The sequence below is a fragment of the Tursiops truncatus genome, chromosome 1 (assembly GCF_011762595.2).
Source record: "Tursiops truncatus isolate mTurTru1 chromosome 1, mTurTru1.mat.Y, whole genome shotgun sequence".
Taxonomy (NCBI): domain Eukaryota; kingdom Metazoa; phylum Chordata; class Mammalia; order Artiodactyla; family Delphinidae; genus Tursiops; species Tursiops truncatus.
The window spans coordinates 105,977,859-105,991,916 of NC_047034.1; the positions used below are offsets into that span (position 1 = coordinate 105,977,859).

General features: G+C 36.8%; 1 protein-coding gene across 4 annotated transcripts in view; it reads right to left on the reverse strand.

The window, feature by feature from the left end:
* The window catches only part of PKN2 (protein kinase N2), a 171,422-nt gene that overhangs the window by 98,135 nt on the left and 59,229 nt on the right, over window positions 1-14,058 (reverse strand). For all 4 annotated transcript variants that reach the window (XM_019919811.3, XM_073787614.1, XM_019919810.3 and 1 more), the window contains 3 exons: window positions 9,918-10,035; window positions 9,423-9,568; window positions 9,119-9,332 (listed from right to left, as the gene is read on the reverse strand). In XM_019919811.3, coding sequence (XP_019775370.2) covers window positions 9,119-9,332; window positions 9,423-9,568; window positions 9,918-10,035 — 478 coding nt within the window. The remainder of the gene's footprint in view (window positions 1-9,118; window positions 9,333-9,422; window positions 9,569-9,917; window positions 10,036-14,058) is intronic.

The window sequence follows — 14,058 nt, forward strand, 5'->3', positions numbered from 1 at the left end:
GGTGCCTGCCAGTCGCTGGTGGGGGACTCTGACCCCCAAGGACATGGGAGGAACCCCAGAGTGAACTGGTAGGACGTAGGGGGACCAAGGGGAGAGAAGAAGTGGAGGCCAGACAAGCTCAGCCCTCCTGAGGCCGGGGAGATCAGGAGAGGCAGGCCGGTTCCCCCACCTCCAAAGCCCCATACAGGCAACGTGGGTCCTGGGGGCATAGGAAGGAGGCTGGGGAGATTAGGAGAGGCAGGTGGGAGGGGCACCCTGGGAGGAGTGGGTGAGGGGAGGAGGGCGATTGCCCTGCCCACTGGGGCCCCGGGAGCCTGCTGAGCTCCCAGGCCAATCCCCTGCCCTCAAAGCCCCCTCCAGGTTGCCTGGGTCCTTGGGGGCATAGGAAGGAGGCCAAGGGGAGGAAAGGAAAAGAAGGCAGGAGGTGCCCTTTGGGAGGAGCGGGAGAAGAGGGAGGGCAATTGGCCAGCCCACTCAGGTTTGGGGAGCCTGCTGAACTCCCAGGCCAATCACCTGCCCTCCAGGGCCCCTCCAGGCTATGTGGGTCCTTGGGGGCATAGGAGGGAGGATGGGGGGATCAGGAGAGGCAAGCGGGAGGGGCCCTCCCAGACTCCAGACTGGAGGAGCAGGAGAGGAGAGGGCATTTGTCCTGCCCACTTGAGCAGGAAGCCTGTTGGGCTCCCCGGTGAGGTGCCCTGACCTCTGAGGCCAGGGGTGGGGGACATACCTGGGCCCCTTCTGTTCCTTGAACCTAAGCTCCACCCCCCACAGCCCCCAGGGCCTTTTCTAGCCCTTTGGGTCCTGAGCATTGGCCCCACCCACTGCCCAAACCTCACCCTTGCCTAGGCCCCACTCTCCACAGCCAAGGCCTCCCACGCCCCCCACCCCTTTTTTTATTTCTTTTCCCTCCTCCTCTTTTTTATGATTGTGGTACTGATGTACCTTCTGGGTGTTGATTCATCTATATTTTTATTTTTACATTCTTTCTAATAACATATCTGTTAGTTTCATAGTCTAATTTTATTTTTTACTTTGTTACTTTTTTTTTTTTTGCCACCCCACACAGCTTGCAGGATCTTGATTTGCGAGCCCAGGGTCTAGTGGAAGCTCCTGCAGTGGGAGCTCTGAGTCCAAACCACTGGACAAACAGAGAACCTCAGACACCAGGGCATATTCATCAGAGTGAGGTCTCATAGAGATCCTCATCTCAACACCAAGACCCGGCTCTACCCAATAGCCTACTCCAGCGTTGGAAGCCTCAGGCCAAATAACCAGTAAGACAGGAACACAATCCCACTAATAATAATAATAAAAAAATGAGATGCCAAAAAAATATGTCACAAATGAAGGAGTAAGGTAAAAACCTGCAAGACCAAATAAATTAAGAGAAAATAAGCAACTTACCCGAAAAAGAATTCAGAGTAATGATAGTAAAGATGACCCAGAATCTTAGAAATAGAATGGAGGCATGGATTGAGAAACTACAAGAAATGTTTAACAAAGATCTAGAAGAACTAAACAACAAACACACAGAGATGAATAACACAATAACTGAAATGAAAAATACATTAGAAGGAATCAGTAACAGAATAACGGAGGCAGAAGAACAAATAAGTGAGATGGAAGACAGAACAGTTGAAATAACTACCAAGGAGCAGAATAAAGAAAAAGAAAAGACTTGAGGACAGTATCAGAGACCTCTGGGACAACATTAAATGCACCAACATTCGAATTATAGGGGTCCCAGAAGAAGAAAAGAAAAAGAAAGGGTCTGAGAAAATATTTGAAGAGATTATAGTGGGAAACTTCCCTAACATGGGAAAGGAAATAGTCACCCAAGTCCAGGAAGCACAGAGAGTCCCATACAAGATAAACCCTAGGAAAAACACACCAAGACACATATTAATCAAACTAACAAAAATTAAATTCAAAGAAAAAATATTAAAAGCAGTAAGGGAAGAAAAACAAATAACATATACAAGGAATCCCCAAAAGGTTATCAGCTTATTTTTCAGTAGAAACTCTGCAGGCCAGAAGGGATGGGCATGATACACTTAAAGTGATGAAAGAGAAAAAACCTACAACCAAGATTACTCTACCCAGCAAGGATCTCATTCAGATTTGATGGAAAAGTCAAAAGCTTTTGAGAGAAAAAAAAAGCTAAAAGAATTCAGCACCAGCAAACCAGCTTTACAACAAATGCTAAAGAAACTTCTCTAGGTGGGAAACACAAAAGAAAAAGACCCACAGAAACAAACCCAAAACAATTAAGAAAACAGTAATAGGAACACACATATCGATAATAATCTTGAATGTAAATGGATTAAATGCCCCAACCAAAAGACACAGACTGGGTGAATGGATACAAAAACAAGACCCATATATATGTTGTCTACAAGAGACCCACTTCAGACCTAGGGATTCATACAGACTAAAAGTGAAGGGATGGAAAAAGATATTCCATACAAATGGAAATCAAAAGCAAGCTGGAGTAGCAATACTCATATTAGATAAAATAGACTTTAAGATAAAGACTGTTACAAGAGAAAAGGAGGGACACTACATAAAGATCAAAGGATAAATCCAAGAAGAAGATATAACAATTATAAATGTTTATGCACCCAACATAGGAGCACCTCAATACATAAGGCAAATGCTAACAACCATGAAAGGAGAAATCGACAGTAACACAATAACAGCAGGGTACTTTAACACCCCACTTACACCAATGGACAGATCATCCAAACAGAAAATAAATAAGGAAACACAAGCTTTAAATGACACAATAGACCAGGTGGATCTAATTGATATTTATAGAACATTCCACCCAAAAGTGGCAGAATACACTTTCTTCTTCAGTGAACATGGAACATTTTCCAGGACAGATCACATCTTGGGTCACAAATCAAGCCTCGCAAAATTTAAGAAAATTGAAATTATATCAAGCATCTTTTCTGACCACAGCACTATGAGATTGGAAATCAATTACAGGAAAAAAAACCTGGAAAAAACACAAATATATGGAGGCTAAACAGTGCGCTACTAAATAACCAAGAGATCACCGAAGAAATCAAAGAATAAATTTAAAAATGCATAGAAACAAATGACAATGAAAACATGATGACCCAAAACTTATGGGACACAGCAAAAGCAGTTAGTTCTAAGAGGGAAGTTTATATAGCAATTCGATCTCACCTCAGTAAACAAGAAAAATCTCAAACAATCTAACCCTACACTTAAAACAAATAGAGAAAGAAGAACAAAGAAAACCCAAAGTCAGTAGAAGGAAAGAAATCATAAAGATCAGAGCAGAAATAAATGAAATAGAAACGAATAAAACAATAGCAAAAATCAATAAAAGTAAAAGTTGGTTCTTTGAGAAGATAAACAAAATTGATAAACCCTTAGCCAGACTCATGAAGAAAAAGAGAGAGGACACAAACCAATAAAATTAGAAATGAAAAAGGAGAAATCACAACTGATACCACAGAAATACAAAGGATTATAAGAGACTACTACAAACAACTATATGCCAATAAAATGGACAACCACGAAGAAATGGACAAATTCTTAGGAAGGTACAATTTTCCATGACTGAACCAGGAAGAATTAGAAAATATAAACAGACCTATCACAAGTAATGAAATTGAAACCGTAATTAAAAATCTTCCAGCAAACAACAGTCCAGGACCAGATGGCTTCACAGGTGAATTCTATCAAACATTTAGAGAACAGCTAACACTGATCCTTCTCAAACTCTTCCAAAATATTGCAGAGGAAGGAACACGCCCAAATTCATTCTACAAAGCCACCATCACCCTGATACTAAAACCAGAAAAAGATATCACAAAAAAATAAAATTATAGACCAATATCACTGATGATCATAATACTAGCAAACAGAAATCCTTAACACTAAGACAACTTGACTATGCTGATTCTTTTTTTTTTTTTTTTAATAAAAATGTTAACTGGAATTCCCACCACATACTCCTATCCAGTGGAAAGAAAATTCCAGACCTGCAGAAGCCTGGATGGGAGTAATTTGATGATAAGTACTCTTGATAAAAAGTTAAGAACAGGTTTCTATACATCCCAACTCTTTTATTTGCAAGTGAAAGTAACAATGTTGACCACATATATTTTTTACTGCCACTTAAAAAAAAAAAAAAAAAAAGAATCCAACAGCACATTAAAAGGATCATACACCATGATCAAGTGGGATTTATCCCAGGGATGCAAGGATTCTTCAATATATGCAAATCAATCAATGTTATACACCACATTAACAAATTAAGGAATAAAAAACATATGATCATCTCAATGGATGCACAAAAAGCTTTTGACAAAATTCAACACTCATTTATGATAAAAGTTCTCCAGAAAATGGGCATTGGGGGAATGTACCTCAACAAAATAAAGGACATATATGACAAACCCACAGCAAGCATCATTCTCAATGGTGAAAAACTGAAAGCATTTCCACTAGGATCAGGAACAAGACAAGGATGTCCACTCTCACCACTCTTATTCAGCATAGTTTTGGAAGTCCTAGCCACAGCAATCAGAGAAGAAAAAGAAATAAAAGGAACACAAATTGGAAAAGAAGAAGTAAAACTGTCACCATTTGCCGATGACATGATACTATACATAGAAGATCCTAAAGATGCCACCAGAAAACTATTAGAACTAATCAATGAATTTGGTAAGGTTGCAGAACACAAAATTAATGCACAGAAATCTCTGGCATTCCTATACACCAACAATGAAAAATCAGAAAGAGAAATTAAAGAAACACTTCCATTTACCACTGAAACAAAATGAATGAAATACCTAGGAATAAACCTGCCTAGGGAGGAGAAAGACTTGTACTCAGAAAACTATAAAACACTGATGAAAGAAATCAAAGATGACGCAAACAGATGGAGAAATATATCATGTTCTTGGACTGGAAAAATCAATACTGTGAAAATGACTATACTGCCCAAAGCAATCTACAGATTCGATACAATCCCTAGCAAACTACCAAGGGCATTCTTCACAGAATTAGAACAAAAAATCTTACAATTCGTATGGAAACACAAAAGACCCTGAATATCCAAAGCAATCTTGAGAAAGAAAAACGGAGCTGGAGGAATTAGGCTCCCTGACTTCAAACTATAGCACAAAGCTATAGTAACCAAGGCACTATGGTACTGGCACAAAAACAGAAATATAGATCAATGGTAGAATAGAATAGAATGCCCAGAGATAAACCCACGTACATATGGGCACCTAATTTATGACAAAGGAGGCAAGAACATACAATGGAAAAAAGACAGCCTCTTCAATAAGTGGTGCTGGGAAAACTGGACAGCTACATGTAAAAGAATGAAATTAGAGCACTCCCTAACACCATACGCAAAAATAAACTCAAAGTGGATTAAAGACTTAAATGTAAGACCAGACACTATAAAACTTTTAGAGGAAAACATGGGAAAAAACACTCTGACATAAACCACAGCAAGATCTTTTTTGACCCACCTTCTAGAGAAAAAGAAATAAAAACAAAAATAAACAAATGGGACTTAAAAGCTTTTGCAAAGCAAAGGAAACCACAAATAAGACAAAAAGACAACCTTCAGAATGGGAGAAATATTTGCAAATGAAACAACAGACAAAGGATTAATCTCCAAAATATACAAAGAGCTAATGGAGCTCAATATCAAAAAAACAAACAATCCAATTAAAAAATGGACAGAAGAGCTAAATACATATTTCACCAAGGAAGACATACAGATAGCCAAGAGGCACATGAAAAGATGCTCAACACCACTAATTATTAGAGAAATGAAAATCAAAACTACAATGAGGTGTCACCAACCACCAGTCAGAATGGCCATTATCAAAAAAGCCAGAAGTGGGCTTCCCTGGTGGCACAGTGGTTGAGAGTCTGCCTGCCGATGTAGGGGACATGGGTTCGTGCCCTGGTCTGGGAAGATCCCACATGCCGCGGAGCGGCTAGGCCTGTGAGCCATGGCCACTGAGCCTGCGTGTCCAGAGCCTGTGATCCGCAATGGGAGAGGCCACAACAGTGAGAGGCCCGTGTACCGCAAAAAAAACAAAACAAAACAAAACAAACAAAAAGCTAGAAGCAATAAATGCTGGAAAGGGTGTGGTGAAAAGAGAACCCTTCTGCACTGTTGGTAGGAATGTAAATTGATACAGCCACTATGGAGAACAGTATGGAGGTTCCTTAAGAAACTAAAAATAAAAGTACCATATGAAACAGCAATCCCACTACTGGACATATACCCTGAGAAAACCATAATACAAAAAGAGACGTGTACCACAATGTTCACTGCAGCATTATTTACAACAGCCAAGACATGGAACCAACCTAAATGTCTCTCAACAGATGAATGGATAAAGAAGATCGGGCACATATATATAATGGAGTATTACTCAGCCATAAAAAGAAACAAAATTGAGTTATATGTAGTGAGGTGGATGGACCTAGAGTCTGTCATACAGAGTGAAATAAGTCAGAAAGAGAAAAACAAATAACATATGCTAATGCATATCTATGGAATCTAAAAAGAAAAAAAAATGGTACTGATGAATCTAGTTGCAGGGCAAGAATAAAGAGGTAGACATAGAAAATGGACTTGATGACATAGGGTGGGAGGGCAAAGCTGGGATGAAGTGAGAGTAGCATCAACATATATACACTACCGGATGTAAAATAGTTGGCTGGTGGGAAGCAGCAGCATAGCACAGGGAGATCGACTCAGTGGTTTGCAATGACCTAGACAGGTGGAATAGGGAGGATGGGAGGGAGGCTCAAGAGGGAGGGGATATGGGGACACATGTATGCATGTGGCTGATTCACTTTGTTGTGCAAAAGAAACTAACACGGTATTGTGAAGCAATTATACTCCAATAAAGATTTGAAACACACACACACACACACACACACACACACACACACACAGAAAAGGAAACAAGGAGAGAATAAAAAAGGTAAACTAGAAAAAGTCAATCAAACACAAAAGAAAGCAAAAGAATTCAGGAAAATAAAGATTAAGACTTACAGAAAACAATTAGCAAAACGGCCGATGTAAGCTTCTTTGTTCTATAATAATGAATTTGGCTGGTTTATTTCCCTGGTTCTTAAGAGGGAGCTTTTAAACCCTTGCAATTTCCCTAGTAATAGCAGCATCTTTCTTATTCACGGTGGACTCCTCAGACCACATGTGGGTTTATGCTAACAAAGTGACTCTCGGTAGGCCCATACACAGTTCCAGAATGGGCGCTGGCTATACCATAAAGACCAACTACATAGTTAGAGGGCTCATGCTTTGAGCCACATATCAACCTGACCTTTGGTCTTTCAGAAAAAGGTTGGGGGCTGGAGATTGACTTCAATCAAAGTGGCCAATGATTCAATCACTCCTATGTAATAAAGCCACAAAAAAAATTCTGAATACTCACAGCTAAAGTAAGACTCTTGGCTGGGGACACAAATTGATGTTCTCAGAGGGTGCTGCATGCTGAAAGCAAGGAAACTTTAGGTACCCTGCCAGATCTCTCCCTAAGTGTCTCTTCTTTGGTCCTAATTTGTAGCCTTTGTAAGAAAACTGTAACTGTAAATACAGAGCTTTCCTGAGTTCTGTGAGTTGTTCTATGGAATTACTGAGCATGAGGTGGTAGTAGGAACCCCTGAGTTTGCAGCCAGTTGGTCAGAAGTGTGAGTGTTTGGGGAAACTCCAACCTGGCAGCTTGTGTCTGAAACGAGGACAGTCTTGTGGGGGACTGTGCCATGAACCTATGAAATTTGACCTAACTCTGGGGAGTCAGCATCAGAATTGCATTACACTTTATCAGTAATTATCTTAAACACATATGGATTAAACGGCTCAAATTAAAGGCAGAGAATGGCAGAATGGATTAAAATACATAAATAAACCCAAACTATGATCCAATTATATGCTGTCCAAAAGAGACTCATTTTAGATCCAAAGACACAATCAACTGAATGAGAATGAATAGAAAAAGATATTCATGTAAACAGTAACCAAAAGAGAGCTGGAGTGGGTACTCTAACGTCAGACAAAATACTTTAAATCCAAAATTGTTACAGGAGAAAAAGGATATTATATTTTGATAAAATAGTCAATACATTTAGAAGATATAAAAATTATAAACATATATGCACTTAACAGAGCCTGAAAATATATGAAGCTAAAATTTACATAGCTGAAAGGAGAAATAGGAAAGTCTACAAAAATAGTTGGAAACTTCGCTACCTCACTGTCAATAATGGACCTAGTAGGATGGCAATAATTAAAAAAAAAGGGGGGAAATAACAAGTGTTGTTGAGGATGTGGAGAAATTGGAACCCCTGTCAATGTGAAATGATGCAGCCCCCATGGACAACAGTTTGATGGTCCCTCAAAAACATAAACATAAAATTACCATATGACCTAGTAATTATACATCTAGGTATATTCCCTAAATAACTGAAAACAGGTGTTCAAACAAAAACCTGCACACAAATATTCATAGAAACACTATTCACAGTAGTCAAAAGGTAGAAACGACCCAAATGTCCATCAAACAGATAAATAAAACCAGATATATACCTGTAAAACAGAATATTACTTAGCCATAAAAAGGAATGAAATATTGATACATGTTACAAGAAGAAAGAACCTTGAACAGTACAGAAAGTGAAAGAAGTCAGACACAGAAAGCCACAAATTATATAACTCCATTTATAGGAAACATCTATAATAGACAAATCTATAGAAACAGAAAGCCAATAGTGATTGCTAGGGGTTGAAGGGAAAGGAGGAATCGGGAATGACTACTTAATGGGTACTGAGTTTCCTTCTGGGGTGATGAAAATACCCTGGAACTAGAAACTGGTTATAGTTATACAACAGCTTGGATATACTAAATGCCTATGAGTTGTGTATTTTAAAATGGTTAAAATAATAAATTTTGTTATGCGTAACTTACCACAATATTTAAAAATTCTGTAAACACATTTTTATTCATTTATTAAACCAGAACCAGATGTAGATTAAAAATGCACGAAAAATAAAAAAAAAATCAGGATGATATATGCTACGTACCTGTTAGTGCTGCTGGTTTGGATAGGGTACTGTATTGGTTTTGTGTAGATATCATACTTTGACGTGGACTTAGTGTTGGTGATGCAACAAGTGAAAGCTCCTCAATAATAATACTGCTTTTGGGATGATTTTTGGGAAGTTCATTTAATCTTTGCTCTAATGAATACTTCAAAAGGTCCAACTTCTGACTTGATTCATTAAATCTTGCTTGAGCCTTAAACAGGGAAAAGACAATGGTGTCATTTAAATAGTTATATTCTTTGACTAACATATTTATTAAGTTAAAATTTTTATTTAAAATTACTTCTGAAAGTGCTTTTCTGTCTGTTACTTTTCCTGAGCCAAGTAATTTCATTACATTCTTTGCACCTTCTGCTACTGCAAACTCTATCCTAAAATGATGCCTTAATTCTTCCATCCGAAGTTCAAGAGGACTTATGACAGGTTTGGCTAGAGAGGGACAAAAAAAAAAACAAACTTAATTGAACCATTTGTTTGACTTTCTAATACGTAGGGATTAAAACTCAAGAAAAAGGAATAAGTTCTTACAACATTAAAAGTTAGTTCTTAAAAGTCAATAAACACTGAAGTAATACTTAATAGACACAATGTTAAAATACAGTCTTGCATCTTAGCCATCAAAACTCAAAGATAAAAACTCAAAGATAAAAACTCAAGATAAAAACTCAAGAATGCCTCCTCCTCCTTAATTTTGAACCACCACTTCTTTCCTTAAAATTTATTTAGCACTATACATGCCCATAATAATAAGAATGACAATTTATCTCTGTTCCATCACCATTATCAAAAGCCAATTCATTGGTCTGGACTGCCTGAAGAATCTGCATTCGTATCACTTCTATTTTTGTCTTGCTGTCTTGGAGCAGCTGTTGAGCTGTGCCATGGAGTTTCCGATCCTATTAAGAATAAGTTTGAAAAGGTAAGCAGCTACAGAGACAAATAAACCATTTTTATAACTTCTAAGTAAGATCAAATGACATCAGCAAGTGAAAAACAAGGGTCAAAAGAATACTGTGAGCACTATAATATATATACTTGGGGTAGATACATTTATTTTGAAAGGCATCAAACTGATAGGGTGAAAAATAAGAAAAACAACTCCATTAGTTAAAAGTTAGGGAGTAAGTTATAGTGAATAAACTTCTATCATGTCTAAAGACTTCAAGAAAGGTCCTGATATAAGTGAAATAATGTTACTGTCCTACCTCCCAGTTTAGTTCCAGTAATACTGAATCACAAAAAACTTACCATTTAACGACCCAACCCAAAGATGTCCATGTGGCAATCCCCAGAACCTTGTGAATGTTACTTTACATGTGAAAGGGAAATTAAGATAGCAGATGGAACTGAGGTTGTTAATCACCCAACCTCAAAATACAGAGGTTATCCTGGATTATCCAGATGGACCCAATGTAATCATAAGGGTCCTTAAATGTAGAAGAGGAAGGCAGAAGAGGAGGTCACATGAGAAGAACCGGAGCCACTGTTTCTGGCTTCAAAGACAGAGGAAGAGGGCCACGAGCTAAGGAATATGGGCAGCCTCTAGAAGATGGAAAGGGTAAGGACAAATTTTCTCCTATGTCCTCCAGAATGTGAAATCCATTTTGGACTTCTCAATTATGAAACTGTAATGTAATAAATTTGTGTTGTTTTAAGCCACTAAATTTTTGATAATTTGATACAGCAACCACAGAAAACTAACAGAATTTTTTTCAAACGTTTCATGAGAAAAGTAACAGAAGTTAATGCCATCTCCTACTTAGTTATATTAGTTGTCAAAGTCTAGTAGGCTTCAATCCACAAAAAAGAAATGATAAAACTAAGCATCAAGTTAGGAAGCACTTATTCACAAGAAAGACCAATATTTGCATATTATTTAAGCATCTCTACTTTTATCACTGAGGCAGTCAGTATTAATCTGGAAATAAAATAGCATACAATCAACCTATATTCTCCAGAAGACTCAAAACTACTAGCTAAGAGACAAGCATCAGATGTGCAGCATCATATCAATAAATCAAACACACACAGTACATCATGACACTGAATTAAGGGGAGGATGGAGATACTTGTGATGGGAGAGACAATATATACGAGGAAAAAATAGTGAACTGAAATATATCACATTAAACACCAAAACAACACATTAAAAAAGTGAGCTGATATATATCACATTAAACACCAATATAACTAGTTAAACACGCTATATACAGTGGAGGAAAAAGCAATTAGCAAACTTATGAATTTTTCTTTCATTTCTCTCCTGTTCCCATGGTCACTCATTTAGGAGAGAGTTTCTGGTCAGATTTTGTTCTTTATTAAATAAAATATTTGGATTTCACATTGAGTTGGGCTTAAATAGTTTACTAAGTCCCTTAAATATTCATTTACAACATGAAGCACACACACACACTATACTTTTTTAAAATTATGCTTTACCATTAAGAACATTAGCTTGAATCTGGTGTTTGTCTATGACTCATTAGATATGCTTTTATGAATATACCTATTAACCTTCCAAATTTAAAATAAAAATACTTTTAATTCCTCTTGTTATCCAGTATCAGGAACATCAAACTGAAGATATGAAATAACTTTTCTATTTCTCTGAGACCAGATTAGAGTAAGAGAAAAAGTTAGTATTTCAAATTTAATGGGACAAATTTAATGGGACAAATAGGTTTCTTGAAGAAACTATGTAAGCAGGGATACCATTCTCTAAAATACAGAGCTTCTGTAAGCATTAGATAAAACCAAAATTATATTGCCTAGCATATGATTGGCATTAAAATGTTCTCTTTTAGAGGAATAAAAATAATGATTAATTATAGGATCTCAATGAAGTTCTAATGTAAAAGTATAAATATTTATATATGCTTTTCAATTAAGCTACTCCTTTTATTATTTTATCACTATGCGAAAAGACAGTAGTTCTGTCATTTACTTCTTTAGAAATGCCCTTCTTAACTATTTCAATTCAACGTGCAAGGAAAAGCATTTGTATTTCATTTTAAAAAGTAAATGATTTTTCCCACACATATTTCTGGAAGATGTACATAGATGTCAAAGTATGATAAAGGTTTTTAAAACTGACATTGGATATTACCTATCACAGGCAATTTACAGTTACTACATGTCAGTCTTATGCTTTCCAGCATTCAATGAATTTTTATTGTCAGTTTTATGTTTTCAGGCATTCAATGGATTTTTGTGTTGCGCACCTAATATGTTGAAGAGGAAAGCTAGATCCAAAGCATATGAACTGGTTTATATATTAGAGAAATACTGGCTTTTATGCTAAAACTATGAGAAGATTTTTACATATATAGGTTGAACCATATGAACATGCCAATATCTGATTCTAAACTAAAAAAACAGCAATTTCATATGGTTCAAACTAACAGACTAGATAAAGTCGTTAACTATTAGTAATTAGCATACTACATTCTACAAGTAATTATATTTCAAATGTACAATATTTTACAATTATAAATAAAAATCAAGTACATTTTATATTTTCAAATTATACTTTTTTACTTTATAAAAAATAACTTTTTGTTTTAAAAGTCACAGTGTGATATTATAAATAATAAACTACACTATACACACAGCTTTCAGAAATAAATAAACCAATTATCTTTATTTTTCCATTACATATTTATGGCTTACTTTGCATGAATTAAATGTTGCCACATCCAGTAAAAATACAAAGATTAACCAGTTAGAATGCTACCCTATAAAACTTATAGTTTGAAGAGATACAGATATTATTATATGTAACAGAATGTTAAAAGTAGTCACAGAAAAATTCACAGGAAGATGGGATCAGTTTTAGTGGACGGAATCCAGAAAAATTTTGTGAGCTTTTAATATAGGTTAAGACTGGAATATGTCAATTTTGGAAGATCTGAGAAAGGGAGGCCTAGATAGATGGTCCAGTACTTTCAAATGAGGAAAAAGAAAAGACTTGGAAGCATTTAAAAAAAGAAAAAAAAAAGTGATAGAGGCTAGAAAGAACCCCAGATATTAATAAATAGCTTAGTTTGTCATATGAATATATGAACAGGAAACATTTCTTCAGCATGTCTTATCAACTCCTCAGAGATTATTCTGAAAACCAGTGGTACTACTTAGCCATGAAATTTACATTCTAATGTTGAAAACAGATGATAAAGAAATTGATTGTTATTTCAGGTAGTGGTAATGCAGTGAAAGGGATAAGGAAAGACATGGGTTGCTATTTTACATAGGATAGTAATGAAGAGCTTGCTGAAGTGGCAGCATCTGAGTAGAGATTGTAATGAAGTGAGAGAGAAAGCCATGAAAGTACTTGGGAGAAGAGCTATCTAGGCAGAGACAGTAAATGCAAAGGCCCTGAGGTAAAAGTGTCCTTGGTATGTCCAAAAGAGCAAAGTAGTCAATATGGCTAGAGGGTAATGAGAGAGAATGAAAGAGTTTTGGAAGATAAGATTGGAAGGTAGCCAGGGGTAAATCATGTATGAACTTGCAGAATCACAGTAACGACTCTGGATTTTGTTCTAAAATAGCTAGAAGCCACTGGAGGGTTTTGAACAAGCGTGTGAAAATATCTGACTTAACTTTTGAAGCCAACTTAAGCCAACTTAACTTTGGCTATAAAATGTTCAGGGGTAATAATTTTATCATACAGAATCCAATAACCAGAGTTCTGAAGAGGACTATCTACTGCCAAGCTGAGTTAATCATACCTATCACTAAATTTGCTCCCCATTATGAATTACCTATCATTGTGAAGGGTACCACCATTCATCAGTCTGTTCACATAACCAATCTAAGAACCATCTTCAATTCTTCCTTCTTCCTCATATCCAGACACCACACATTTATTCTACCAAAACTGCTTGACTCTCTCTTCTTTGCTTTCATTGCTGTTACAAAAG